Source organism: Platalea leucorodia (genome assembly GCF_965183815.1).
Source record: "Platalea leucorodia genome assembly, chromosome: 6".
Lineage (NCBI taxonomy): Eukaryota > Metazoa > Chordata > Aves > Pelecaniformes > Threskiornithidae > Platalea > Platalea leucorodia.
This window is the reverse complement of record NC_138828.1, coordinates 3,225,831-3,252,541: the sequence shown is the minus strand read 5'-3', so window position 1 is coordinate 3,252,541 and position 26,711 is coordinate 3,225,831. Positions and strand designations below refer to the sequence as shown.

The window sequence follows — 26,711 nt, the reverse complement described above, 5'->3', positions numbered from 1 at the left end:
TCAGATACCGACAGGCTGTCAAACACACCTGGAGCATGGGTACGGTGCAGCTGAGCAAGATCTCTCACTCGTTCTTCAACAACATCCATCTCTCTGGCTTTAAATTACAGCACCACACCGACACGCATCGCCGTAAGTTAGCAGTGACGTTGTATATACAAAAATAAAGATCACTCAAAAAACAAACCCCAAAGCAACCTATAGCCAAAAGAAATCGTCGTCATCTTTAAGTTAGTTGCTGATGGTAAAAACCAGCATTAGGCAGCGGCAAGGCGGCTGGAATCGCTGATTAACGGAGATCCCATTGGCACTGGACACTGTCCGTAGGCCAGAAAGGCTGGTTCCCCATATGGTTTGCTGTGATTAAAGATAAGATAAAATTGAAGAACCATCTGCACTGACGAAGTGAGTTTTGAATTCTGCTGTGCATGTGTGGTGGTGGTTTGTGCCTTTCGTTTAACGAAGCCAAAAGCGGTATCTCAGCAGTGGAAGAGTTAATTGGTTGCCAAGTTAGCCATCTATTAGCAGTGCTGAACAGATGCCGGCACCCAGAGAAGGCACTTGCTCCAATAATGATGAGCAGTAGAAGGTGGGAGGAATATAATAAATTAACGCCAAGTGAGCTCCAGTTTTTTTTCCTGGAAATGGGAGGTCAGCCTTGCAAGGTGCATTACAGCGATTGCATATAGGAAGCAAGGGTGAAGGAGAAATAACAACCACCAGAAATGAATTACAGAAGGTGACGCGTATCGACAGGACTGAAGAGAAATACGATAAAGGTTTCAGAAAGTATTATTGGAATATATGATGCCTCATGATGCTATTTTCCAGGGAATTGGCGTTTTGGCAAGGTATATACCGCTCCTCTGCCAAAGAGAAATGTTGCAGTAGTCAAACCTGACAGTGTTCATAAATTTCTTCAGAGCAATTGGAGACCTTTTCTGCTGTAGTACCCTAGACTGTGCAATACAGGCCACCAAACCGAGGAGACAAATGTCGAGGAATTAATTGGTAAAAACAGAAAAGGGAGAGCGGCTCAGCCCTTGCATGATGGCCGTGGGGTGTGACATCTGCCTAGCGACCTGCAGCTTTGCAGTCCTTTGAACAGACACAGCCGGTCTCCCACTGCTTCCTTCCTCTTGCTTTCACCTCTTTTTTTTTCCCCAAAAAAACTCTCTTTAACACAGCACCTTGTTTCGGGAATACCCACACAGAATGTCCTTGTTTCTGTAGTTTCAGTTTCTGAGCGCTTTCTGCTGCATGCGTCCCGCCACGCCGCTCGTGTCCGGAGCAAGACAAGTCAACGTCAGCAAAAGACTCGCTGTCGGGTGTTGCTACATCACTCGCTGTGGAAAGAGCAAGAGTACGTCGGATTAAGTCTCAATCGGTAAACGCACACGCACGCTTCAACTTTGCTAGAACTTTCCCTGTTGAAGGAAACCGGTTACCTTCATGCCTGGTGTTAAGTTGCACGTAAGATGCGCAGAAACTGCCTCGTTTTTAAAATAAAAATGCACAGCTAGGGCACCGATCAGACATCCGTTTTAAAGCAAATTATTCCGCCTTTATCGTTGCCACATTCCTAGCCACATAAGCTGCCTTGCAACAGCACACAGCTGCTCAGACACAGAATACTCATTAAATCAATTCATAGTGGTTTTTTTGTCTTGGCGCTCTTCCCACCACACGTTTTCATGCCAAGGTAAGACTGCTTAGTCATTTCTTCTTTATGTCTCTTAATGGCTTTATGAAAAGAACCTCAAGGGAGAATGATTTATTAAGTCCTTTTTACTCGTTACAGCCAAGATTTCCGGCATGTCTTGGGCACTCTCTTAGGCTGGCTTTGTTAGGACGGACTCCGGCATCTCTTGTGCCATCAGCTCACTCATTTGTTTCCTGGCTATTCCTGTCCTCCCGATACCTTGGCCCAGGGCTGAACAGCAATCCCAGACGGAGGGGATGGGGATGCGGAGGTGTTTGAGGTGGAAGAGGAGATTTTAGGAGCAGTGGGCCTGGAGGAACAGGAGACTGTTGTAGTTATTGCGGGCAACCAGGTCATTGCAAAGGGGAATGGCTGGTACGAGCAAAGGGCTTCCCGAAAGGACCTCTCGGTCCTGTGGTGCAACCCTCCCCTTTTCAGCAGTCACCACTGAATACAGAATGTTTTCCCCTTCTTCTGATGAGAATCCAGTCTTAAACCTTGTAATTAATGAACATAATTACCCCTGTCTAATAGATACAGGGACAACTTTTTTTACCTTAAATCAGTAGTCCTGTTCATCCGGGCTCTCAATACCTTTTTTTCCATTTAGTTGGGGAAAGATACAGCTAACATAGACAAGGCTCCCTCAGGGCTTTGCTGGGTCCTCCGCTAGTTTTTTTTTTTTAAATTTTAGTAAAGGATTTGCAGCGTGTTGTGTTTAAAAAAAAAAAAAGATCTGTTTCGATACAATATGATGATGATTTATTGGTAGCCAAGGAATCTTGTATAGCTGACACCTTACAGTTTGCCTTAGCTGAGAAGAGCCATCGAACTTCTCCACATAAACTACCATTTTTTTTTATAAGAGAAGCGTAAAATAATTGGGTTATATTCTCCAGCAAGAGGAGTGGTGTTACTGCCCGGTGGTGTTTGACATCAAGCCCCCTCAGGGAGCTGGCACAAACACACCGGAGGCGAGTCCGTTAGCAAATAGTAAAGGAATATTGCGGTTGAGACAGCCTGCCTTCCCTCACAGCCGCTTGCCTTCCCTCACAGCCGCTTGCCTTTCCTCACAGCCCCTTACCTTTCCTCACAGCCGCCCGCCTTCCCTCACAGCCGCCCGCCTTCCCTCACAGCTTCCCGCCCAGCCGTGCCGTGCGGCTGTTGCGACAGGTGGGTCGCCGCGCGGCGGCTGCGCCTTACGGCGGGCCGTTGCCCCGGTGACGGTGCCTTGGGCCCGCCGCCGCCGTCCCTCAGCGGGGCGTGAGGCACCGGTCCCGTCAACCCGTCCCGGTGTCGCGGCCTAACCGAGCCTCCCCCGTCCCCGGCCTCCCGCAGGGGGAAAGCTGCGGCCATGGAGAAGTACCAGGTGTTGGGCCTCGTGGGGGAAGGCAGCTACGGGGTGGTGACCAAGTGCCGAAACAAGGAGAGCGGGCAAATCGTCGCCGTCAAGAAGTTCCTGGAAAGCGAGGACGACGCGGTGGTGAGGAAGATCGCCGTGAGGGAAATCAAGCTGCTGAAGGTGAGCAGGGGGCTGCGAGGGCGGCTGAGGGGAGCGGGCCTGCCTTTTCCAGCAAAGTTGGAAAAAAAAAAAAAGCAGAATTGTAACCTTCAGGTCTATGGTCTGCGTTTTTCTTGCAGTAAAGGTGCTGGTTGTTTAGAACTGATGGGTGTGGGTGAGATTTATCCGTAGGGAGGTGAGGGGTTCTCGGGAGGAAACTGCCTCTTGAGGCTCCTTAAGGATAGTCCTTTAAGGAGCGGTGTTTATCCAGTGCAGTTACATAGGATAAGTGTAAATTTCAGCCATTGGGTCGGTTTTGAAAGGGAAACACAGTTGCTTCTGATCACAATTTCCAAAGTATAACTAGCAAAATCCAAACCAAAAGAGACTTGATTGGGCCCTGTGTGTATTTCCAGGAGCAGCCAAGCCATGGCAGATTCATGTAGCCTTTGAGTTGTAGCCCTGCAGAGCTGCTTTTCCCTTTGGGTGCTGCGCTGGATGCGCCTGGCTAAACCTGACTTGATTAAAAGTCTGTTTATGTGCCTTGTATTGAGCAGGGAAAGGTACGAGGAAGGCAGTCACAAGGTCTCTATTGCCTCCTGGTGGCAGTTGTGTCCTCCTGGGTTGGGTACCAAATTCGAGTCCCTCGCTGCTGTGAATTTGCTGAAAATGAAAGAAATGCTGAACCTTTAAAACCTGCGGGTGAACGGTGACCTGAATGTGTGACAGTGTGCCTAACCAGGCTGGGTACCGGTGTTACCCGATACGGAAAAACGCTTCTAGGAAAGTTTTACTTTATTTTATTTTATTTTATTAATGGCACTTTCCTGACAGGCTTGTACTGCCAGCAAGAGGCTGGAGGAGGACAGGTATCAAATTCCCCGAGCCTTATCAGTCAATGGCTAGCCCCGAGGCTGAAGCCAGCTGGCATAATGTCCTGTGCTGTTTGAGTGCCGTGATTTGCCTGGTATCAATTGTCGATGCTTTATACTCACCTAAATGTCCAGCGGTACTTCAGCCTGTTGGCTTCTTATCAGCAGCTTTATTTGGGGTAACCTCATTGTGTGGGTTGGTTTATTAAAGGTACTTCTCTTCGTGGGCTGTAGATACTCTGTCTGGGAAAATACCCGGGAGCTTCAGATAAACGGGCTTTTGTGCGTGTGCTCTGCAGTGTTCTGTCACACGGTCTTTCTGCTTTCTCTCTTGGCTGTGTTCTTCTTACAGAAGCTTTTGCAAGTTCCTGAAGTGTTTCGCTGCCAGTTTTTTCTGCTGTGTTCCTTCGTGAATAGGATGCCAAGGATGCAGGGTGGCATTCCGTGCCAGGACATACATCCCTTGCTCTGCTTGCTCTTTTGACCGCCTTCAGCCCCTGTGTTTGCCACCGTAACCTCTAGCAAGAGTTGCGGCATTTTCCTCCTTCTCTTGTCCCACCGGTGGTATGCACGAAAGAGTGCTTGTCCCTGTGCGTGGGCACATGTGGTAGTTTAAAGTGTTGGGGCACGGGTGATGTGTCTGGTGAAGAAATGAAGGAAAATCTTATTACAGTTGGAGTGCATCAAGGCTTTTCCTCTGATGCAGGGTGTTCTGGAGATGGGAACACATGCAAGCCTGTCTCCTCTCCTCTCAGCTGCCACTAGTGTCTCTTCACAAGTCTGCCAGACTACAGTCCCTGCGCTGTGAAGGGAAAACAAAAGTCATCTCTGCCGTCATTGCGAGAGCTACAGACCCTTAGAGTTAATAGAAATGTACGTGTTGGAGCTTGCGATGCAGCCAGCAGCTCCAAGCGTTGTGCCCTCAGACTCTTTTAAAGCAGATCTGCGTGAGTCTGGATCGTACCTGATCTGTCGGCCAGGCTGGCTTAGTTACTGACTCAAAGCACGTACCACCTCCCAGGTGCGTTGGGAATTAACTTGTTTCCCTGGGTAAATGGGAACTTAGCAAGGGAAACATTTCCATATACAGCTCAGTAAGCGTGGCCTTCCGCAGTGAAAATAAATACCTAGAGATGTAATCTTTTTCTAGTTTCTTCACTTGCATGTTCCCTATGAACCTTTTTTTTTTTTTTAAAATCTCTTTTTTTCCTTTTCTCCTGCTCTGGAGTTTGGGCAGAAATTTAATCATGGCTGAAAACAGCAAAACCTCTTCAGGTCTCCTGTGCTGGGAAGAAATTATTCTTGAGAAAAGAGCTTTTTTTTTAATTGATCGTCTTTTTTAAAATCTTCACTTTTCAGACCTTCTGAGAGCTCTGGGTCTTTGGCAGACCCAGGTGCAGGTTGGCCGGCACTCCCTCTGGACCGACAGCGTTTCCCCTGCAAGTCCCTGCGCTCCGCAGTCCCTTTGTGTATGCCTTGGTCGCGATCCCTGGGCTACGGTGCTGCCTTCAGGCAGCCTCCGATGATGTTTCCCTGCTAGGCTCCGAGCTAATAAATAACTGCGCGGTGTAGCATGGTCTGTTTTGTTAAAGTGGTATGTGATAAACCAGTGTTACAAATGTGTAACGAATTGGAGGTGGGTTCTTGGCTGGTCAGAATGTGATGACAAAATAACTAGAAAATACAGCTGCTTTTTTTTTTCTTTTCATCTAAGTTGCAGTTTTTTGTCTCTAAACTATTTTCAACTTTCCTCTCTGAGTAATATTGGGAAAAAAAACCCATCTCTTCAAATCCTTGGCTGGTCAAGTTTCACTCTGAATCCACTAGACACTGTTTAATAGAAGCGGTTTAATTGTTAACTCTATTATAGGTAAGAATGCTGAACTTTCCTTTTCTCCATTCAATGTGCTTGTATTCTGGCACATGTTATTGCAAATGTGTATAAGCTGGCAGTGCCAACAGAAATGCTTTGGGTATGGTAGAAGACTTTTCTTTTAAGCTTCTATCAGCCTTATTACAAAAATCTAAGGTTAGAAAAAATTATTAGAAAAAATGAAGACGCTGAGTAGTTGGTGATGAACTGGCAGCTAGGTAGAACAGAGAGGTATTGCAGCTGCTTTTGGTTTTCTTTTAAATGGGGATGTAAGAGATTGTTTTAAAAGAGGACCTAGAGAAAGAAAGGACAGAGAAGAAGAATAAAACTTCTGGAAACATGGGAGAAAAGAGAGAAATCGGCTTTGGGTTGTTGGGAGAGGCAAAAAGTTTACTTAAAACAAAACATTGAGAGGTGTCTTCAGCAATCCTTTGAGTCGTGTCTGGAAGGGGTAGCTAGCGTCGCTCCTCGTGCCCTGCCCTGAGGGAGCAGGCAGGGTAGCCCAGTGTTACGTGGCCACCTTGATAGGAATATCTCCTAACGGAGTTTGAGTCACGGATCCAGCCCGATGTTACGGGAAGGAGCTGTGTTTATTGCTGCTTCAGCTGTTTATAAGCAGAACCAGGGAACTAGCGATGAGTCTCTGCGGCTCACCAGTCACGGTTAAATGCCCTGTTCTTCTCGTGGTGGTCAGAGACATATTTGGCAGCGTGCTGAACTTCCCAGTACAAACCGTCCTGCTTTGTCTTTCCTGCTAGCTCGGGGACCTCTGGATTTTCCTTTGCCATGACGAGTCTTTGTGGGAGATGCTGTTAGGTGCCTGCTGTCTCTCACGTGTTAACCACATGCTCCTCTGGAGTGTTTTGACTTCCTCAAGATTTCTCTCGTGTGGAACATAAGCTTGCTCTAAAGCTTGTCACGGTGAGGGCATGAGTTAGTGTCACCTCTTATGTGAGGAGAGTATTCTGAGAAGCAAAACGCGTGAGATTTCCCAACAAAAGGACGGTGCATTTAGAGCATCTCCATTAAGAAGAAATGTCCGTTAGCAGCGTTGTATTTATTTTTAGGTTACAAAAACAGGTGTCTGCATACATAAGGTGGTGGAAGTCCTCCAGGTAATGTTAAAAACATAAAACAGAATGGGCAAAATAAAACCTATTCTGAAATATCAGCAGGCTGATTTTAAGAATAAATGAATGTGAGTCCCGTGACAAGAAGAGCATTCCAGGGCAGTGTGCTGGCTGGGTTGCAGTTAAAAGTATCTGGTCGTAGTTTACCCATTAAATGCTGTCAAGCTGTCACAAAATATTTCCTGTTTTATAACAGCAACTCAGGCATGAGAATCTCGTGAACCTGCTGGAAGTGTGTAAAAAGAAGAAACGGTGGTATCTGGTCTTTGAATTTGTGGATCACACGGTGCTCGATGACCTCGAGGCGTTTCCAAACGGACTAGACTACAGCAGGGTTCGGAAATACTTATTTCAGATTATGAGAGGAATAGCGTTTTGTCACAGTCATAATGTAAGTATGCACAAGAAGTCAGCTCTGCAGTTAACCTTGAATGCGTAGATACACTAGTGTATGTTTTTGATATATGGTAGAACGTAGAGAAATAAAGCTTTGGCTGAAAAGGAAGAGGCAGGGCAGAAGGGGCAGACTGAATTTCATATAAAATGTCAGCGCGTTATGTCGGCTAATCCAGTAGCCTGTCTGATTGGTTTGGGAGAGTGTTTCAAAGGAAGGGTCCAGAAGTCCACGGGGATTCAATACTCGGTCGCACCTTATTGAAGGCTGGCTTATCTTGCAGAGGCAGATAGTCTCTCTTTCAGAAGTTTGATTCTGATGGTGTCTTTTTCTCTTCAGCATTTTTAGGTTTTTGTTCTCCACTGATTTCTAACAGGTTTGCCAATTTCATCCTAGTAGTGTAACTATATATATAAACACGTGCATTTGTTTATTTTTATGTTTGGGAAACTGTCTCTCTAAAATACTCTTCACATTTAACTGCAGGATGTGCCCATGGCCCTTGCACTACTTACAGCTTTTAAACTTGTGGTCAAGGCCAGATTTTCAAGCGTAATAAATTGTGCCTGTTAAATACCTGTAGTTAATACACCTGCAGAGCATATGCAGAGAGATACAAAGAATAAACGTTTCTATGTGCAAAAACTAGAGGTTCTGTGCACTTGGGTCGGCACTTGTTCATTGACTGTGTGCATGTAGCTGTTTTTTAGAGACTCTGTCTGTTTCCCATGCCTGCAAAAATGTAATTTTCTACCTGGATGTGAGAAAGCTACTATTTTTGGTGAGCCAGTCAATTTACTATGTAGAAATGGGGAATTTATTTGCCTTGACTTGCTTTTCTCTGTGCAGATAATACATCGGGATATTAAGCCAGAGAACATACTAGTCTCCCAGTCGGGAGTTGTAAAACTGTGTGACTTTGGATTTGCCCGTACTTTAGCGGCTTCTGGGGAAGCTTACACAGACTACGTGGCAACCCGATGGTACAGAGCTCCAGAGCTGCTGGTGGGAGATATCAAGTATGGCAAGTAAGACTGGCATGTGAGGCTGCAGGAGGCTTGTGGGCTTGTGGGGAGGGGGGTGCTCTGTTTTTTGGGGAGGCAGGGGACTATTGCTTGGCAAACAGGTTAAAGGGATGCTGTTCAGCATTCCCTGGTTATTTACTTGTAAAGCTTGAAGCCTTCCTCTTCTCCCTCCCACTCTGCAGCTAACTACTGCCAGTGTCAGGCTTCCCTGGCTCAAAAGGCGCAGAGAGCCCTCAGCATTCCTGGTCTGTTGTCTATAGGATCTTTTCAGTATTGGAGGAGGATATGATTAGACTTCCCTCCTGTGCAGTGGAGTCATGGAGGGAAGACAGAAAAGTCCCTCCAAACAATTCTAGATGGCCATTTCAGGAGGGAGGAGGTGGGATGAACGAGATTTTTCTTACTGGGATCCCCAGTGCCGCAAAATCAGGTCAGAACTTAAACTGTGTTATTCACAGATCTGTTAGTACAGTTGTGCAGGTTTACATAGGTCCACATATTACTTAAAACTTAATTTTCAGTAAATGTGCCTGAAAAGCAGATGCCTGCAGAAAGACGAGCTGCTTACCTTTGTGCTCTCTAAAGTGCAAGATTCCACAAATGTGTTATGTTGTACTAGTATTTTTACTAGTATTATGAGTATTGGGTTTTGGAACCTGATTTTACATGTCAGGCTTCCGCTAGCATTTGTCTGCTTCAAGAGCTGAATCCTTGCCATTCATCAGAGCACTTGTAAGCTCAGAAAACAGCTGTCTTGCTGTTTGGGGGGGGCAAAGCTGCCCCTCGGGGCTTGTAACCTGCTGAAGACGTGCTGTGCACTGGCCTGGCTCAGCCTTAAGATCAAAGAGACGAATGAAGCCGTGCTGAGCTGGGGTGTTGTTTTGTTTTCTTTTGGTTTTTTCCCAGGGCTGTGGACGTGTGGGCTATTGGCACTCTGATAACAGAAATGCTCACAGGAGAGCCCCTCTTCCCTGGAGATTCAGACATTGACCAGCTCTACCATATCACCAAGTGCCTGGGTAAGAACAGCCTCTTGGGCTCCTAGTGCCTTGCTTAGGAAGGAAGGGGTCAAATCCATTTTGACGGTGGGAAGAGGGTGTGGGGAGAAAGGCTGTGGTGTGTGCTGAACTGTTTCTGTACTCGTGGTGCCTGTTACAAAGGGCGAGCGAGGAGCTTGCGAATACAACATCAGTTCACGGCGCACAGCTGGAAAGAGAGCGACCCAGCCTGTAGCCCTTACAGTAGTGCTGACCCAGTATTTTAGCCTCTCAAATGTTTCATGGGACTGTTCTGTGTTTCTTCCATGTGGTTGCTTTGTTTGTGTGATTCCAGGTAATTTAATTCCAAGACACCAAGAGTTATTCTATAAAAATCCCCTCTTTGCTGGCATGAGGTTGCCTGAAGTGAAGGAGGCCGAATCCCTGGAGAAACGATATCCCAAGCTCTCTGCTGCAGTGCTAGATTTAGCCAAGGTAATTAACTGATCGTTTAATATGAACATTTCTCTGTTTATTTGTCCGTCGCCTTGGGGAGCTGAATACAGCCTACAGAAAGGGCTGGGGCTGTTAAACTGGCTTTCTCTCAACTACCCATGCAATGAGCAGCTGCTTGGGTTGGTAGCTTAGCGAGGACACAAGGATACGACAGCTACCGTCCTGGGTGACAGGGGAGACTAAGCCAGTCATCTCCAGAACCAAAACGTCCATTGCATATTCTCCAGGCGGGGTTTGTAGCATATAGTGCCCCACTGATAAAGTTTTCCAAGGAGATTTGAAAGGTGAAGAAGGGCTTGTGTGTTGAAAGCGTCCCCCGTACACCTCACTGCATCGGGTGATCTTTTGAAAGGTCTCCCGACAAGCTTTGCCCCTCGTCTGCTACCTAAGTGGGTGCTTTGTAGATGATACACAGCCCCTTGCTTCTCACTCGCTCGCAGAGCTGTGCGGTTATAGCGTTTTCTGCCAGCCCTCCCTCTGCCTGCTGCAAGCACGTAGGCGTGGATGGGATGGCATCCAAACGTGTCCCTTGCTCTTGGAGCTATGTGTCTATTACGCGGGAGTTAGGAAACCTACAGCTTCGTGCTAGATTCTGAGGAACCCTTCCAGGGAGCGTTGTGCTTTCACACAGCAGTCTGGAGCACCGATATGGGGTGCTAAAACAAGCTAAAAACCACGTGGTTGTATTTGAAATGCCTGATGATCAAAACGGATTCTAAAGGCTTAGCCAAACAAATGTAAGCGAAAACAAGGGAGGTTTACTGAGAGCAGAGCGATCTATTTGTGTGACAGATATTCCCTATGGAGTGAGTCTTTGTGAGCATCGCTGATTGGAATGGAAGCAGCTAGCAAACATCAAACTTTTTTGGTATTGATGTCTCTTGGACTCACCTCAATATAACAGGCCCGGGAAGGGGAACTTCTACAGCTTTTTTTTCTTGACTTCGCTCGGAAATGCTAGAGCCTTTGTTTCATTTCTAACGTTCTAACGTTTACGTTGGTTTGACAGAAGTGTTTGCAGATTGATCCAGACAAAAGACCATCCTGTGCTGAACTCTTGCAGTGCGATTACTTTAACAAGGACGGATTTGCTGAAAGGTAAACAGTTCATTTCTTGCTGAAAGCAGGCTAATATTAGAAGGAAGTTAAGCAGTTGTGCTTGAAGATTGCATGCTGGGTTTGCAGAGCTGACAGCCGCTGAATGTCTCGGGTTTTGTTTAGTTTTAGCCTTCCTGGAAATAGAACAGTTGAAAGGGAACGCATTGCAGCGGCGTGTTTGCCTCGTTACTTTGTCATGACATTAATTTATCAGTGTGCGCTCCCAGTGTCACACCGTGTTGGGTAGTATAGTCTTACACTGCATCTACGCCAGACTGGGATACAAACACCTTTATTGCTGTAATGTGAAAAGCGTGTGCTTGTAAGATTTTATTTGTTTTAATGCATACATCATATTTGGCTGGCTTCTCATTAGTTAAAAAGGCATGGTTGGTTTGATTACTTAAAAGGCTATAGGAGCCTGTGCTGAACACCAACTGGTGATGAGATTAACAGAAGCCTTTTTTTTTTTTTTCCCCTCGCACATGTGGAATGTAGATTTGCTCAGGAGCTTAAATTAAAGATTCAGAAAGATGCCAGAGACCATCAACTACAAAAAAAATCTAAAATCAGCAAAAGGGACAAAGATGATGTTTTAGAAGAAAGAAAAATGCTTGGCGTCCAGGTTGGTCTATCTTTGTTTTCCAAACCTGTGTTTGTTTGGGGTTTTTTCATGTTTTAAAATCACTGTATAAGCATGCACAGCAGTTTAAGTTCATAGCAAAGATATAATTGTCCATTTCATGTGTTTAAAAAAGACGAGGTAAGTGTGATGTGCCAGAGAAGCTCACCTTTGGAGGCCACCGTGAGTCTAAACGGCACTGAAGACCTTGTGACCCGATTCAAGGCAGCACATTAGGCCTCTGCCCCCACAGCTCTGACGCTCAGTGCAATACAGCCTGCAGGCTGTTGTGTACAAGTTCTGTGCCTTTGGTTCTAGCTGTTTGGCTGCTACAAGGTTGTTCTAGTGCTCGGCTCGGCAGTCTGCAAGCGGCTGTTTGGCCAGTCCCTTGCAGGTCAACTACATTGAGATGCAGTTGCTGGCAAATGTGGAGCTGAAGGGAGAATCAGTTTGGAAGCATAACTCACGTTGACTCATGAAAACATGTTTGTATGCTGTTGTTTACCTGTGTTAAAGCCCTGTCTCCAAAATTAGATATTTTGCTTCCAATCGGATACTAAGGAGTAGCGGCTTCAGAGTGAATTTGAGGTGACATTGGGCTCAGTTCTTATTTTATTTCTTTGGAAGTGACACAGGGTACGGCTGTTCTTCCTCCATCATATCTGATCTCGTTCTAAGTTGACTTATTTACAGAGGGTGCTGGAACCCTGATGAGTCTCCTCCCGTTTGATGGGAAACAGAGGTTTTCTACTAAAAACAATTCCATCTCCATCAGATCCTTGCAGAATCATGCAGGTTTAGGCATTTGACTTTTTTTCCCCCGCACGTGCTGCTCTAAGCTACTTTTTAAACATGACTGTAAGAGAAAGATGATGCTTATCTTCCCAAACAGGATTTCAGCATTGACCCGAAGAGCAGAGATGCAAAGCTATTAAAGGTGAAGCGCTCTAAAGCTGGTGCAGAGAAAGCAGACCGATCCTCCAACCTGAGCTCCCTCTACGACAGTGCAATCAACCCGTTTAAAATAAGCCCTCAAACCAGCCTAAAAGATTCCAGCAGCAGCTTGGACTATGCCAAGAATGCAGGCATAGTTATCCCTCCCATCAACCAGAACCTTTCTCCCACTACGGTTGGGATGGGGCCTGTGCCCGGGAACCTTAATTACAGGTACAGAAACAGAGCTAGAAGAGTTTGTATCCATCATCCCTGTTGCCGAGGAACTGTAATGTCCCGAGAGAGGCGCGGGGTGGTGACGCGGGAACGCGAGATGCGGGTTCGGGACAGGACGCGGCTGGGAGCAGCGCGTGGGTGGAGGATTGTACGTGGGTACAAAAGCCCGGCTTCACCTCGAGCAGCTGCGCGTGTCCACGCGGGCACAGGGTCTCCGTGTTTCCGCATTTGGCGAAGCGCTACTGGACAGCAACAGCTTGCCAGCTGCTGTGACGCTGGCCTTTCTTTGACTGTTGGCTTGTCCTTTGGACCAAACTTCTCTGTTAACGGCACTCACGAAGGATATTCTCCCCGTGAGCCTTCTTTCTAAGCATTTAATGACAGTGTTTCTGGGTGTCTTGCATTTGTTGTTTTTATATTCACCGTGTTACCCCAGTTAATACAAAGTTTGGGGCATTTTTGATTACAGAGTTGACGAAAAGAGTAAAAAATACTTGAACCCATTTCTAAAGCAACGGAAGCATTCTCCAGCAGGCCATTACAGTGTCAGCTTGACATCGGTAAGTCGTCTGTCTTTCCGCCTTGGCAAAGCAAAAATAAATTCTCAACTCAAGTGTGTGTTTTATTGTGAAGAATCCCATCTGTTGCAGCCTTCACCGTAACTTCCCAACTAGAAATATTATTTTCTTTATCCCTTTTTTTCCTGCAGGTGTGTCATCTGTTATCCTTTGCTAACATTTACCTTATATGAAACTTATTTTGTGTCAGAGCACAATTTTAAATGAGGGGAGCAGTCCAACACAGGCTATCTGTGAGAAGTGGAATATATCTGTGGCCTCCTGCCTGCCCAGGAAGAGTAGACCATACGTGCTGCGCTTCTGAAGCAGAATTTAGGACTTGGATTTAACGTGGTCAGGGCCTTATTTAGTCGTGTTACAAATACATTAAAAAATGATAACGAAAACGAGCGGAATGGAAAGCTTTCCACTGCGCTCACTACCTAGACAATATTCTTTCCATGCCAGCAGAAGCGGTTGCCTTTTTACAGATAACTAATCCGAGCCGTTCTCCAAGTGTTGTATTTTGTCTCTCTGAAAGCAGTCTCGCTTAGATGGCTGGGCTTTTTTGCTCTGGCTGTTCCGTTGTTTATAATGTATAAATTACACTTGAGCAGAGTGGATTCCTTCACACACATTAGAGTCTTTTCTTTTACTCTCCCGCAAGTTCCGACTACAGCAGAACATTGCTGTGTTGATGAGTTTTTAAGCATAAAAATAGCTTTGTTTTGCCTATCTTTTCACGAGCTGGTACTTATGCCCTTGATTACAGGTTACTAATGAAAAAAACATCCTTCAGGCAAATAGGAAAAAATGGGAATTCTCCAAGACAGACGTGCGTTTGCCAGAACTAAATCATCTCCCTGAACTGAGAGGAGTGGAAGGTATGAGCTTTCATGTCCTCTAAATAAAACCCGGATCCTAAGGAAGTGGCAGGAAGCAGTGTGTGTTAGAGCAGTCAGCTCTTGCTGCCTTAACATGGTACGCGTCGGTTGTGTTTTGCAGCGTGGCATCCCAGATTTCTGAAAAAGGAGAATAAAACAGTTTCGGAGTCCCGTGTCCCCTCCCTTGCTGCTATTGACCTCCATAACCCAAGTCTGGCCTCACAGCAGGTAATAAAGCAATAAAATAGTTTGCGCTGCTCTGTATTTGTTCGGTTGGGACTTTCTGAACAGCGCGACCCAGATGTTTCCAGTGTGACTCTTAACAGAAGCGGAACTTGCCTTGAATCCTTAACTGACTAAGTAAAAGGAGCTGAGGCCTTATGCTGGGGGAAAAGAGAAGGGTCACGGATGAAACATGGGGTTCTGTTTGCCTCTCTGAGGTTAGCTAAGTACTAGATTCTCACTGCTAAGACAGACAGCGTGAATTGTTGCTATTTCAGCTGGCTGGATCAAGGTGGAAGTAACCCCGATGTACCAGAGTTGAAGAGAGACCAGGAGGGACACGTGTTTCGAGGAGAACTGTTGTGGCTGCGTTAGATGTTGAAGGGCTGAGTGCAGTAGGGAGGGAGAAAGCGCTGGAGCGAGGTGTAGGGAGAGAGGGGGAAAACTTGCAACTCTTAAAGATTAGTTCCTCAGTAACCTTGAGATGTTATTGGGGAGTTCAGTAATTCCACAGGGAGTTACCTTGGCTACCTTGCTTCCAGCTGAGATTTGCCAGACTGTACTGGGGGCCGGGGGAAACATTTTTGAAGTCTGATTTGATCAAAGAACAGATTTGTTTTAAGATGCACATCAGCATTGCGTATGTCCCTAGAAGACGGTTTCTGATTGTTCTATTTATACCACACTTGGAAATTGACCCTCTTTTTTTCCTTTTTCCTTCCCAATTTCCAGCTGTCCGGGACCTTGATGCCCGATGCATCAGAAGCCAGTTTCCCCAGAGTTGAGCACTAGCCTTGCGGAGAAGGAAATCACACCTGCCTGTAAAAGGTAGGCTTTAATTTCTGCAGCGTAGCCTTCTGGTGGCTTTAATTTCTGCTGTGTAGTCTTCTGGTATCTTTCAAATGGATAGTTTTATGAACACTTATCTAGTTGGGAAGCGCAGTGGGAAAATCCTTTTACACTTCACGTTCTCGATTAGGCCTCCTAGCTAGGACAGACTTCTTAAGGAGGGCAGCACGCAGCTTTCTGTACAGAACCCGAAGTTGGCTGTGGCAGGTGAATTGTTTTCCTGAGTTGGGGGTTGAGGAAACTGATAGAATAACAAAAAGGGGAAAGCGGCTGCCTTCACGTGAGGAGTGGAAAAAAACGGGTTGTATGTACAGCACTGTCAAGCCCATCGCAAAAAATGAATTTGCAAGAAGGGAGAAAAGCGTTTTGGGGGCTTGTCAAGCTTAACATTAGGGAAAATTTTTAGTAACTAGGTCATGCAATCTGAATTTATTTAATGTAGCTGTTGATACCAAGCATGAGAGAGGAGTCTGGGAGAGGAGGAGGCTTAGGATAAGTCCTGGCTGTGGACATTCGAAGACTGAAGTACTAAGTTTGAACTCTGCTCCTCTATTTGCACTTTTACTTAGCGTTGCATCTTATCATTTGAGATTGGTTTAAGCTGAGGCTTTTAAATGTGGTTTTAATAGTTTCTCATCTTGCCCGTTGAAAGACATACAGTTCTCCAAGTCATTTTGTCTGGGGAAAAAAACCTCAGAAAAAATTGTGTGGTTTTGTTTATTTTTTTTTTCTGTTGAGGTATTGTTACCTCTTGTTGCTCAGCATCTTCCAGGGAGTACACTGTATGTGTTAGAGTTTGTCTCATCCTCTTGAAAGCGAGAACTGCAGTGCTTAGCTGAGGGTTTTTACTCTCATGGTCACCCCTCTTTCCTCACTGAGGCTGCGCAGAAGGACTGCACATTCCAGAGGGAGCAGAAGTTGGGGAGAACGAAGAGGGAGGGAAACAAGGTGCTCTGGAAGGGTCTTCAAAGGCTGTGTTCCAAAATCTCACCAGCTCCATTGGAACCTTGTCCTGTCTAGATGGGCTTTACTCAATGCTCTGGGTACCCTGGTGCTGCCAGCCTGGATGCGATCGCATACCTGTCCCTCCGGGGATTCTCCCTGCTGCCACAGGGAGCACCAGGCACCGCAGCCTCCCTCCTCTCTTGCTCGGTGTTTGTTACAGACAGCCACGAGCGTGTCACGGGAATGCTGTTAACGTGCAGGTGCAAACTGTGCGTCTTAGTTTCTTCTTCGGGGCTCTGATGTTGCCTTTTTGAGGAGAGGGAGCAACTGCTGACTCTGAAATCTCTGCACAAATGCTGCACATGCTCTTAATCTATACGAGCGTATTTGGCACTTATATTCGCGTGATGTGACGGCTTAATGCTACTAGGAAGAAAGAAGAAAAATCATTGGTATGGAAGCAATCCTGGTAATAGAAGTGGGGGAAAAAGAAACCTTACTAAAGTTGCCTCATCTGTGAAGCACAGAGGTGTAAGTGCACAGCCTTAGCAAGGTAAGCATGTGTAATAAATCAAAATAAAGGAGGCGTATCATCAGGGAGGACCTCTGTGGTTTCGTCAGGCTGTCCGTAACATCCTTCCGCTTTTCTCCTCTTGGTGCAGGTGGCTGAAACGGTGGGAACAATCCACCCGAGTTTCCAGGTGCTAAAGCCGCAAGGTCTCTGCAGGAGAGGAGGATCCCTTACTCCCTCGTTAGCGCAGCGGACTGCCGTGGGAAGCGGCTCCGGTCCAGCCCGAGGACAGAGCTCGCGCTGCCGTTGCTGCTGGGTTTCTTGCATGCAAAACCACTCCTGAAATGTTGACTTTCTGGCCCAGGGCCAGGTCTTGTCTGAGGCTGCTCAGAAAAAAATAGTGGTTATTGGTGTGTGACAAGGGCAGAAGCTCGTTTGGAGGATTTTGAAGGAAGCTGGGCTTTCTTTTGTCTAACTGCTGCCCTCTTGAGGGTTTTTGTTTAAAACGAACAGTGAAGAGGGTAGATAGCTGCTGAATTTGCCATGTTTTGGTGGGCTACCTGATGGGTATTGGAAAGCACCTTTGCCTCAACAAAAATGTCAGCGAAGAAAATGTTTGTGCAAGAAATACAATGTTGAAATGCGTAAATGTCCCCAGCTGTTCCTTCGAAACCCTTGCTGATGCTCAGCAGCGTGTGTGACCTTGTGTTAGGTTCCTTTTCCCTCCGTGCTTTCGTCCCCGTCTTTGGGCGGTTGTCTTCCGGGTGTTTCACCGGGCCTGTTGTCTGGCTGTTGGTAATGGTGAAGGAAGGATATCGGTGTAAAACACTGAGCTGCGACGCGGGTGGCACGTGAAACGGCTTCTGTGAGCGCTCACTAACTCAAGTTATCGGTCCTTTAGGGCCCTTGGGGGAATGGGACGTGTGAGTGTAAAACTCGCCAGCGGCTTGTGGGGAGAGAAAGATGGCATCGCTTTTATCTTGGGACCGTTACGAGGCTATTTTTGCATAACTGCCCTCACCTTGGTTGTGGTCAGTTCTATGGTGTCCCTGTCTTTCCACAAAATGCGGCCTTTCCCATCGGTGTATCATGGCAGAATACAGCGTGAATATCATCGCATTTAGAGCTTTGCGGCTATGCTGCATTGTGACGTGGACGTTAAAATTTGTAAATAAAAGGATATTCAGATTCCAAATTTCTGGGTACTAGTGTGTGCTTACAAACGTAAGAGGTGCTCGCTTAGTCTCCCCTGGACTTGGTGTTATATCTGCTCGTGTATGTCGGTGGCATTAGCTGCATTGAAAAATAGGACTTTCAAATCGGTTTTTATTTAACAGTTGACATCGTGTTTCTCGCACCCATTTACAAGCACAGGTTCCTGATGTCCCTCAGCAGCACCCGGACAGCATGTAGCCGATGTGCCCGCCGGTGTGCCCTTTACCTTCCCAGCTCGGCTGTTACATTCCCATTTCTCTGCTTTTTCTTCATTGCTAACCAGGAACCGCTCCAGGGTAGCCCAGTTCTACCTGTAGCGCATGTTCCCAGCTGGCCATAGCAGTCATTTAGCTAGCCGTGAGCAAATACAACCAACCTACTTGCCTAAAATTGACCTGTTGAGACTTCACCCTAGCCAGGGCCGGGTGCCTGTCCCTGCGTGAGCACCGAGACGCTCAGCCTCGACACCCGCGGGTCGTGGGACCTTGTCTCAGAAACAGCAAACAACAACTGGAAAAATTCAGGGGAAACCTCCCTGCGGTCCAGCTGGGGGCTGCCTTCCCCTATGCTGCACCAGGCGGCCGAGATTTTTGGTTTTATTATTGTGGGGGCGGGTAAGAAAGGTTTTAGGGGACAGGGGATGAAAAAACAAGGTTTTAGGGGAGAGGGAGGGAAGAGGAATGGGCTGAGGCCAAGTGGGTGAGGGCCAACAAGGCTCAGGGCCAGGTCCTGCCCCTGGGGCACAGCAACCCCAGGCAGCGCCGCAGGCCTGGGGAGGAGCGGCTGGGAGCTGCCCGGCGGGAAAGGGCCTGGGGTGGCGGTCGGCAGCCGGCTGAGTGTGAGCCAGGTGGCCAAGGCGGCCAGCGGCACCCGGGCTTGGCTCAGGAACAGCGTGGCCAGCAGGGCCGGGGCAGGGAGCGTCCCCTGCGCTGGGCACCGGTGAGGCCGCCCCTCGAATCCCGTGCTCAGCGCTGGGCCCCGCACCCCAAGGCGGCCATGGAGGGGCTGGAGCGTGGCCAGAGCCGGGCAGCGAGGCTGGGGCAGGGGCTGGAGCACAAAGCTGGGGGAGCTGCGGGGGCTCAGCCTGGAGCAGGGGAGGCTGAGGGGAGCCCTCCTCGCCAGGGCAGGTTTAGGTCGGCTCTCGGGAAGAATTCCGTGCCGGCCGGGGCCGCCGGCGCTGGCCCGGGCTGCCCGGGGCCGCGGCCGTGTTCCCAGGCCGGGCGCTGGGGTGCTGCGGGGCGGGGCAGTGCCGCGGTACCGGTTGGGCTCCAGGATCCCGAAGGCCTTTTCCTACCTAAACGATGCCATTGCTCTGCGGTTCCACCCCGCTGCTCGGCGGGGCCCGGCCCTCCGGTAAGCGGCCCGGCGGCGCCGGGGACGGCGGCGGGGCGGAAGCGGAAGCGGCGGGGCCGGGCGAGGCGAGGGCGGCCATGGCGGCGGGCGGGGAGGCGGAGGGCTGCGAGCACTACCGGCGCGGCTGCCTGCTGCGGGTGAGGCGGCGGCGGGGACAGGGGGGCTGGCGGGCGGCGGGGGCGGGCGCTGAGGTGTGCCGTGCCGTTCGCAGGCGCCGTGCTGCGGGAAGCTCTACGCCTGCCGGCTGTGCCACGACGGCGCCGAGGGACACCGGCTGGACCGCTTCCGTGTGGCCGAGGTGCAGTGCACCCGCTGCCGCCTCCTGCAGAAGGTGGGTCCGGTTTGGTGGTGCTGGGGAACCGAGGGGCGCCGCCATTTTGGGGGGGTCGCCGCCATTTTGGGGGGGTCGCCGCCGCCATGTTGTGTGTGGGGGCCGACCGCGCACCTAACGGCCGTCTCCCCGGTTCCTCTCCCCGGTGTGGCGGCAGGCCCAGCAGCGCTGCGAGGGCTGCCAGAGCCTCTTCGGCGAGTACTACTGCGGTATTTGCCACCTCTTCGACCGCGACAAGAAGCAGTACCACTGCGCCGAGTGCGGCATCTGCAGGTGCGTGAGGGGCGGGCGGGCCCCTCGGACCGGCCCCGGCCCCGCTGGGGCGGGGAGAGGAGCGGGGCGGCACGGAAAGGAGGGAACCCGCCTCCCCCTGACGCTTTTTTCCTCAGGATTGGTCCAAAGGAGGATTTTTTCCACTGTTCAAAATGCAATTTATGCCTAAGTTTGAGCCTCCGAGGAAAGCACAAGGTAAGGATACACCGGTTAACTCCATATCTTAAAATAAACCACCGTGAAGACGAAAGCTGCTAGTGCCGCTGCTCCATCCAAGGCCATACGGGCAGGGGGAGCGGCAGGTTCTCTTTCTTTAAGTGCACCTAACGGCAACACAGAGTGCTTCTGGGCTGGCTTCGCTAGCGGTTGAAGCTATAGGAAATAAACACCTTGGTCTCTTTCTCTTCTGTTAAAAGGAGCTGTCGATTGCGGATCTGACAGTGTGTAAGTTTGAGCTCCTGTGCCTGCTGCAGTATAGGAAAAGCTAGGCTGCTTGCCGCTGCGGGAGTTCTGGGAGCCCTTTTCTTACGTATACTTTCAAGCTGTTTGTTTTTTAATATGCTAAGCCACCTGTTAATTCTCAGAACTTCAAACCTAAATGCAAACAGTAATGTTTCATACCTCTCTTACCATTCTAAAGGAATTTTAGAATTCAGAAAAACGAACATATCCATGGAGTAGAATAACTTTTTTTTTTTTTTTTTTTTTTTGTCTTTGCAAAGTGTATTGAAAACGTCTCCAGGCAGGACTGTCCGATATGTCTGGAGGTGAGCTGCTTCTTTTCATCTCTTGGATTTGTGTGTGGCTGTATTTTTTGACCGTGCTTGAATTAATTTTCTTGTCTTTTTTGTCTGATACTTGCCTCGAAACAGGATATTCACACATCCCGTGTTGGAGCTCATGTTCTGCCGTGTGGTCACCTTCTTCACAGGTAAAGCAGATACTTGAGACAGGGGAATAGCTGTTGCCTTGTGTGTGGCATTTCAGCGATGCTACAGGCCCTGTTAGTCTGTGTCAGCTACTCACAGCTGGTTTCTACGGGACCCAGAGGGTAGGGGACAATCTCTGTTTCATCAGGAAATACTTTCTTTAGAAAGGTGGTCTTCCTTCCGCAGTAAATTTTGGCGGAGGAACCTGTGTACTGTTCATTCTAAATTTTCCCATGCCGAATTTCCCTCTGTTACTACTTAAATTTCAAAAATGCTGTAGAAAAGTCCCTCCTTGGTGCAGAAGGCAGTTGCACAATCGTTTTAAGAGGCCGGTGGCAGCTTATCAATTAAGTTTCAGATTCTGTCCGTAAGACAGCCCCCTCGAGACAGCGGAGTGCTCTGTTGCGCTACAAAAACTGCCAGCTCTGTCGGGATTTTGAATTGATGAGATATATAGCGTTGGGTGCCTTTGGAGGAATAATTACCACATGTTTCCCTCCCATTTTCCCTTTCTGTTTCTGTCTTGCGTTACAGACGCAGCTTTTTGCTACTCCGCTGGCTCTCTTGTTTTTCCATTGTCTCTGTGCGCTAAGCGAGTGGCCTCTGTGTTTGACGTAGGTCTCTCCAGACTGCATCTTCCTTCCACTCCTCTACATCTTAAACTTACCTTGTGACGCATCACACCCCATTTTTTCAGCAAACTTGACCCGCACAATCCTTGTCGTAGTGTTGACGCTGTTCCCTCGTGTTAGGTTCGAAGACCTGAGAATGGAATTGGATGTGCTTTGTCTCTGGATTTTTGCCTCTTCAGTACCCGGTGATTTTGCTGAGAAGCTTTCTTCTCACTTGGACCCAGGATATTTTTTAACTTCTGGTTTGGGGTTAGCTGTGTGCTTTTTCCCTTTGTTCAGTCCGAATGTGTTACCAGTCAGTAATCGCCGCCTTCTTGCTGAACTTCTCTTTGTGTTTTCTTTTCAGAACATGTTACGAGGACATGCTAAAGGAGTAAGTATTTTTTAACATCTCTTAATATTGTTGTAGTCCAAACGGATTACTTCAAGAGGCAAAGATCACGATGCCAGTCCTGTACCAAATAACTTAAAGCCAACTCCTGAAGGGATAAAGGGCTTTTCATATCCAATTCCGTTTGCAAGAACTTCTTGATTTGTGGTGTTTTTCTTTGACTGGGATGATATGAAACTTGTCCTTTTGGGTGGACTTGTTTCATGGCCCCGCTCCATCTTCTGATTTAGACTTTGTTTTGGTTTTTTTTTTTTCCTTCTGCCAGAGGTTACCGGTGTCCTTTGTGCATGCACTCGGCTTTAGACATGACAAGGTACTGGCGTCAGCTGGATGACGAAGTAGCGCAGACTCCTATGCCCACGGAGTATCAGAACATGATGGTGGAGGTAAGAGATGAGACTTGCACCGACGTCTCCGTTCTTGGCAGATCCGTGCCTTTGCGTCACTGGCAGTAGGGGGCACTAGGAACTTGTCCTGGATCAGAAGTCAGCCTGACGGCTGGGGAATGAGGAAGAAATGTCGTGGGCAGGCTTACTCCAAAAAAAAAAAAAAAAAGCAAACCAACCCCAAAAGCACAACCTCTTAGTGTTGTAGTATCTCACAGCAGAGAAACGGCTTGGTCTTGGGAAGCATCTTACGTTCTCCAGTAGTGTTAGGTGCTGTCAGAGCGAAAAGCGGGAACGTGTTTTTTAACAGCTTGGAGCTTCACGTTCCAGATGAAACGTGGTGGGTTTTCTGCAGAATTATTCAGCTATTGATCTGGGCAAGGCTAGCACGCAGAGACTTCTGCTGTTGTCGTTCGGTTTCTTTGTGTCAGCTCACAACTGTGAAACTGGCTGCTGTTTGCAGGTAACGCTGAATTAAACGGCGCTGGTCATTAATGTTTTAGTGTTGCATCTGTTATGGTTTAGACAGCCCATGCTACCAACTCTTGGAGTCAGGATATTTGGAAAAAATCTCTTTACTGCCCATTTTGAGAAGAATGCTCCCTTGCCTGTTGCGCACGGCAGACTGGCTAGTGTTGCTAGCTGCTGTTAATCTGCTCTCGTTTTCACTTGAGGGTTTCTCTGCTGGTTTCCTACACAAGAGAAGAAGCTAAAGCACGTCTGTCCCTGACTTACGCAAGGAGTCACCTCGCCGTACTAAAATCAAATCCTTAGTGACCATACCGTGTGATCTGAGCAGTTACAAATGGAAAACTTAAATCAGCCCTGCTGTCTTTAAGAGGAAGATATTTTCTGCTTTGCCCCCGATGCCAAACCGCTTCCATGGTTGCTAGAAGCAGGGTTGTAGTATATTGTTGAGCGTCCTGCTGATGCTAAAGCCTCTCTCTCTCTCTTTTCTGCGTGTGTAGATCCTCTGCAATGACTGCAATGCCCGGTCTACAGTGCAATTCCATCTCCTAGGCATGAAGTGCAAAAACTGTGAATCGTACAATACTGCCCAAGATGGAAGATGCCGGCTGCCTCTGGAGGAGCAGTGACCAAGGTGCGCGCTGCCTTCGGCTGGACGAGGAAGCCTCTGCCATGGAAGAGACTTATCTATTTAAAAAAAAAACAACAACAAAAAAAAACCCAAAAAACTTGTCAGTAAAAATTTATTCAAAGTTGTCATGGCACCAGTGAAATGGTTATGAGATTTAATTAATGCTGGGGCAAAGGAGTTTTGCTAATTGTGACCCCTCCCTAGTACCTGGGGCACAGGGCAGTCAGGTCCTTCGGGAAATTCCCCGTCGAGCGGTGCGATGCCCGATGAAGGTTAGTTTCTAGAGAGAATGGCACCCTTTAAAAGAGCTATTTACTGTGCCAGAGAAGCTTAAAGGAATAACGAATGAGATGCAAAATGAGAAACGATCAGCAGCTGACGCAGCAGAAGATGTTTTGGAGCAGCTGAAGGTTGTGAGCGTAACAGGAGGTGGAGGTATAGCTATTCCGCTTGCAGCTGTTGAGGAAAATTGGGAGCTTTGAGAGCGGCCTTTTTACATAAAGCTGACATCCGCAAAGTTTTACGCGAGTACCTTTTGTTCCTTTTGAATGACGCGTTTGTTCTTGGGCTTCGGAGCCATCGGCGCAAGTGGATGGAGCGGGCGAGCTTGCAGAAGTTGCATCCCTTGCCTTGATTTGTTGACAGCCGCGCGTACAGAGCTCGCTCCGAAACAAGGCCGGCCCGCCCGCGTCGGTGTGAGTTTGGCCTAAAACGCAAGCCGCGAGGCCGCCCTTCTCCCCGGGACCCCCATCTGACCTGCTGTCTCTTCCTTCGCCAGCCGCGGTCGCCTTTACGCCCATTTCTCCCTTATTTTGCGTTGTTCACGTACAAAGGCCTCGTGTCGCAGGGATTTAGACGCGCGTGTAGCTTGATGGCTACGTACGCGAAGCGAAGCACATACTGTTGTCTTGTCAGGATTGACGTCGGGCTGAGCCCGCGGTGTTCGCTGAAGTAACAGCAGTTTATGGAGGCACTTGAGTAGTGCAGGGACCAAATTTCTGTCATTTTGGGGTTTTTTTTAATGGTATCTGATGTCATTTTGGGGGAGAGAATGGAGGATGGAGGAATGCTTTTAAAAAAAACAATAAAAAAACCAATAAACTTTCCCACCCTTGTTCACGTAATACCCTGCCCGAGGAGTTTTGCAGTCTAAATATTACAGAAAGTTGTTAGTTCCTGAGAATTTCAGCACGTGCAAGTAGTGTTCAATAATGAAATAAAATATATTTAAAAAAAAAAAAAAAAGCCCAGTTGCTCTTCACCATAGAACTTTTTAACTTGTTCTACTGTCAGAACAACAGCTTTTCCTCTTAATCTGAGTGTCCTTTTCCGTGTGGAATACTACGACTCGGATGGTAGCGTTGCTGTAGCTTGCCTTTACTCGAGTATCTTTTTTTTCTGAAGCACTTTTCTCACTGCTATAAATAAATGTAAAATAACTGTTAAATTACACCGTGTGTGTTGTACCCTCCTTTTACGCATGTACGTTCTAGAAATTCCCGGCTGAGTTTAAAATAAGATTTTTTTTTTTTTTTTTGATGTTTTACGGGCGAGCGGCAAGTTAACTGTGCTGATTTCTGGAGGGGAGGCCACCAGCGCGGCTGGCGTCATCGCTGGGAGCGGGGCGGCTGCCAAAACGTAATTTCTTCACCTGCCAGCCCGGGTTTCCGCTCTCCCATCCCAAATCCGTCCCCGCCATCCCGCCCCTTCCCGACTGCGTAGGGTTTTGGGTTGAGGGCTTGGGGTGGAGCCTGGCTCTTTCCACCCTCCGTGGCAATTTGGGGACCCAGGTGTGGGGCCAGGTGGGCTGCGTCAGCGGGGCCAGAGGCCATAAATAGCCACGGGGCTGCGCCGAGGGGGAGCGGGGCATTTCGGGAGGGAGCAGGTAACGCTGCGTTCCCTTGCTGGTGCTGGAGCGTCTCCCTGCTTTGGGGGTGCTTCTAGGGAAAGGGGCTTTTTGGAGGTGTTGGGGGGGTACGGGCACGGAGGGGTGGTTCCCCCCTTGGGGCTGCTGTTAAAATGAGGGGAGCAGGGGGGATCACAGTGCAGGAGGAGCGCGGCTTGGCTCCTCGCTGTCCCCCCCGCGCTCGCACGAGTGGGGTTTGGGGTTGGACGCCCCGGGGAGCGTCTCTCTGAGGGGATATGGGGCTAGTTTGGCTATGGGACTGCGAGTCCCTGCTGTCAGGTGTTCCCACGGTGCCGACCTCTCTGCTTGACTTTAGGCTCCTGTAGATGGTGAGAAGGACTCTCCTCTTGCTTGTGGATGATGCTTTTGGTGCCTCCGTCGAAGCCGCCACCAAGACTCCCTGCTGCTTTGGAGCACCCTCCAAATGCGTGCCGTCACCTGGTGGCTACGCTGTCCTCCCTGGACGGAGACCTGCTCCCAGGTAAGCCCTGAGGGCCAGCGGGGCTCATAGCAGCCTGGAGGAGTTGCCACCTCAAAGCTTCATGCTCTTGTAGGGAGATGCCCAGCTCAGGCAACGGGGCCGCGCAGAGCCTTTTTTTTAACGGGGAGGAAGCAGCAGCCCTGGGTGCGCAGGGGAATTTGGGTGCCTGCTGCCAGCAGAGCTCATCCCACCACCACCGTCATCATCATCGCCGCTGCTGCTGCGCCGGGTCTTGCTCAGGGGCTGCTGCTGCTGCTGCTGCCCGGGGCTGCAGGGCCTGGCCGGGGGCGCCTGGCCGGGGGCACCTGGCCCCTGCTGCCCAAGCAGCGCCAGCCCCGCGGTGGCTGCCAGCGGCTTGGCATGGTCGTTTTGGCTGCCCAGAAGCAGGACAAAAAAGGTTCAGGTGAAACCACTTAGATGTTTTCAGAGTGTTACTGCTGGAGAAGTGACTTCCCTCTGGCTTTAAAAGGATGGGCAGTGTTAAATGAACTGTAGATGGGATAGAAATGTGACGTGAAATGACGTTTTTGAGCTGAACCTGAGGAATGTTGTTTTTTCTGTATTATTAAAGCGGTTATAGTCCTTCTCCCAAAGAGGAGGGGGGGGGGAAAAATTCCCTTGACCACACTCTTAGTTGACACCTGAGAAGCCCAGTGCTGGCAAATGCTGGGTTTGCCACCGTTTCCATAGGCAGCGCTGGTGGCAGGGGATGGGATTTGGGTGGTGGCTGGAGAAGCAGAGGTGGCACGGAGATGTGCTGAGGGCATACGGCATAGCTAGGAAAAGGAACAAACAAGAAATTCCTCCTTCTATTAAAAAAGCCGCTGGTGAATGGATGCTCAGAAGAAGGTTGGGGAGCTCTGTCGA

At 48.7% G+C, this 26,711-nt stretch overlaps 2 protein-coding genes across 11 annotated transcripts; both read left to right on the top strand.

Moving 5' to 3' along the window:
- Positions 1 to 472: 472 nt before the first annotated feature.
- CDKL2 (cyclin dependent kinase like 2) lies at positions 473 to 18,042 on the top strand. Of its 9 annotated transcripts, XM_082315105.1 has the most exons (14): positions 473 to 589; positions 1,234 to 1,387; positions 3,041 to 3,224; positions 7,275 to 7,469; positions 8,322 to 8,500; positions 9,404 to 9,516; positions 9,830 to 9,969; positions 11,000 to 11,088; positions 11,587 to 11,713; positions 12,603 to 12,877; positions 13,350 to 13,440; positions 14,210 to 14,321; positions 14,443 to 14,549; positions 15,276 to 18,042. In XM_082315105.1, exons 3-14 carry the CDS (start codon positions 3,057 to 3,059, stop codon positions 15,333 to 15,335), a joined length of 1,656 nt encoding a protein of 551 aa, XP_082171231.1. In that variant the 5' UTR covers positions 473 to 589; positions 1,234 to 1,387; positions 3,041 to 3,056; the 3' UTR covers positions 15,336 to 18,042. The 9 variants fall into 9 exon arrangements, 8 of the variants coding, with proteins under 8 accessions (XP_082171231.1, XP_082171236.1, XP_082171235.1 ...); XR_014228492.1 differs by lacking the exons at positions 473 to 589; positions 1,234 to 1,387 and having other exon boundaries at positions 2,933 to 3,224; positions 15,276 to 16,890; positions 17,000 to 18,042; XM_082315110.1 differs by lacking the exons at positions 473 to 589; positions 1,234 to 1,387 and having other exon boundaries at positions 2,933 to 3,224; positions 15,276 to 15,371; positions 17,000 to 18,042.
- Positions 18,043 to 19,287: 1,245 nt separating this feature from the next.
- Positions 19,288 to 24,893, top strand: RCHY1 (ring finger and CHY zinc finger domain containing 1). 2 transcript variants are annotated; one of them, XM_082315131.1, is made up of 9 exons: positions 19,288 to 19,416; positions 19,628 to 19,747; positions 19,905 to 20,020; positions 20,137 to 20,215; positions 20,732 to 20,787; positions 20,893 to 20,951; positions 21,928 to 21,954; positions 22,238 to 22,358; positions 23,327 to 24,893. In XM_082315131.1, the coding sequence occupies exons 1-9, from the start codon at positions 19,365 to 19,367 to the stop codon at positions 23,453 to 23,455; spliced, it is 759 nt and encodes a 252-aa protein (XP_082171257.1). In that variant the 5' UTR covers positions 19,288 to 19,364; the 3' UTR covers positions 23,456 to 24,893. The 2 variants fall into 2 exon arrangements, with proteins under 2 accessions (XP_082171257.1, XP_082171258.1); XM_082315132.1 differs by lacking the exon at positions 19,288 to 19,416 and adding an exon at positions 19,459 to 19,553 and having other exon boundaries at positions 20,743 to 20,787.
- Positions 24,894 to 26,711: the final 1,818 nt, after the last annotated feature.

Coding starts and splice junctions, on each gene's coding strand:
- RCHY1 (XM_082315131.1), top strand. CDS start 19,365: ATGCCATTGCTCTGCGGTTCCACCCCGCTGCTCGGCGGGGCCCGGCCC. Junction 19,748..19,904: donor GCTGCCGCCTCCTGCAGAAG/GTGGGTCCGGTT, acceptor GTGTGGCGGCAG/GCCCAGCAGCGCTGCGAGGG. Junction 20,216..20,731: donor GCCTCCGAGGAAAGCACAAG/GTAAGGATACAC, acceptor TTTTTTTTTTTG/TCTTTGCAAAGTGTATTGAA.
- CDKL2 (XM_082315105.1), top strand. CDS start 3,057: ATGGAGAAGTACCAGGTGTTGGGCCTCGTGGGGGAAGGCAGCTACGGG. Junction 9,517..9,829: donor CCATATCACCAAGTGCCTGG/GTAAGAACAGCC, acceptor GTGTGATTCCAG/GTAATTTAATTCCAAGACAC. Junction 12,878..13,349: donor CCCGGGAACCTTAATTACAG/GTACAGAAACAG, acceptor TTTTGATTACAG/AGTTGACGAAAAGAGTAAAA.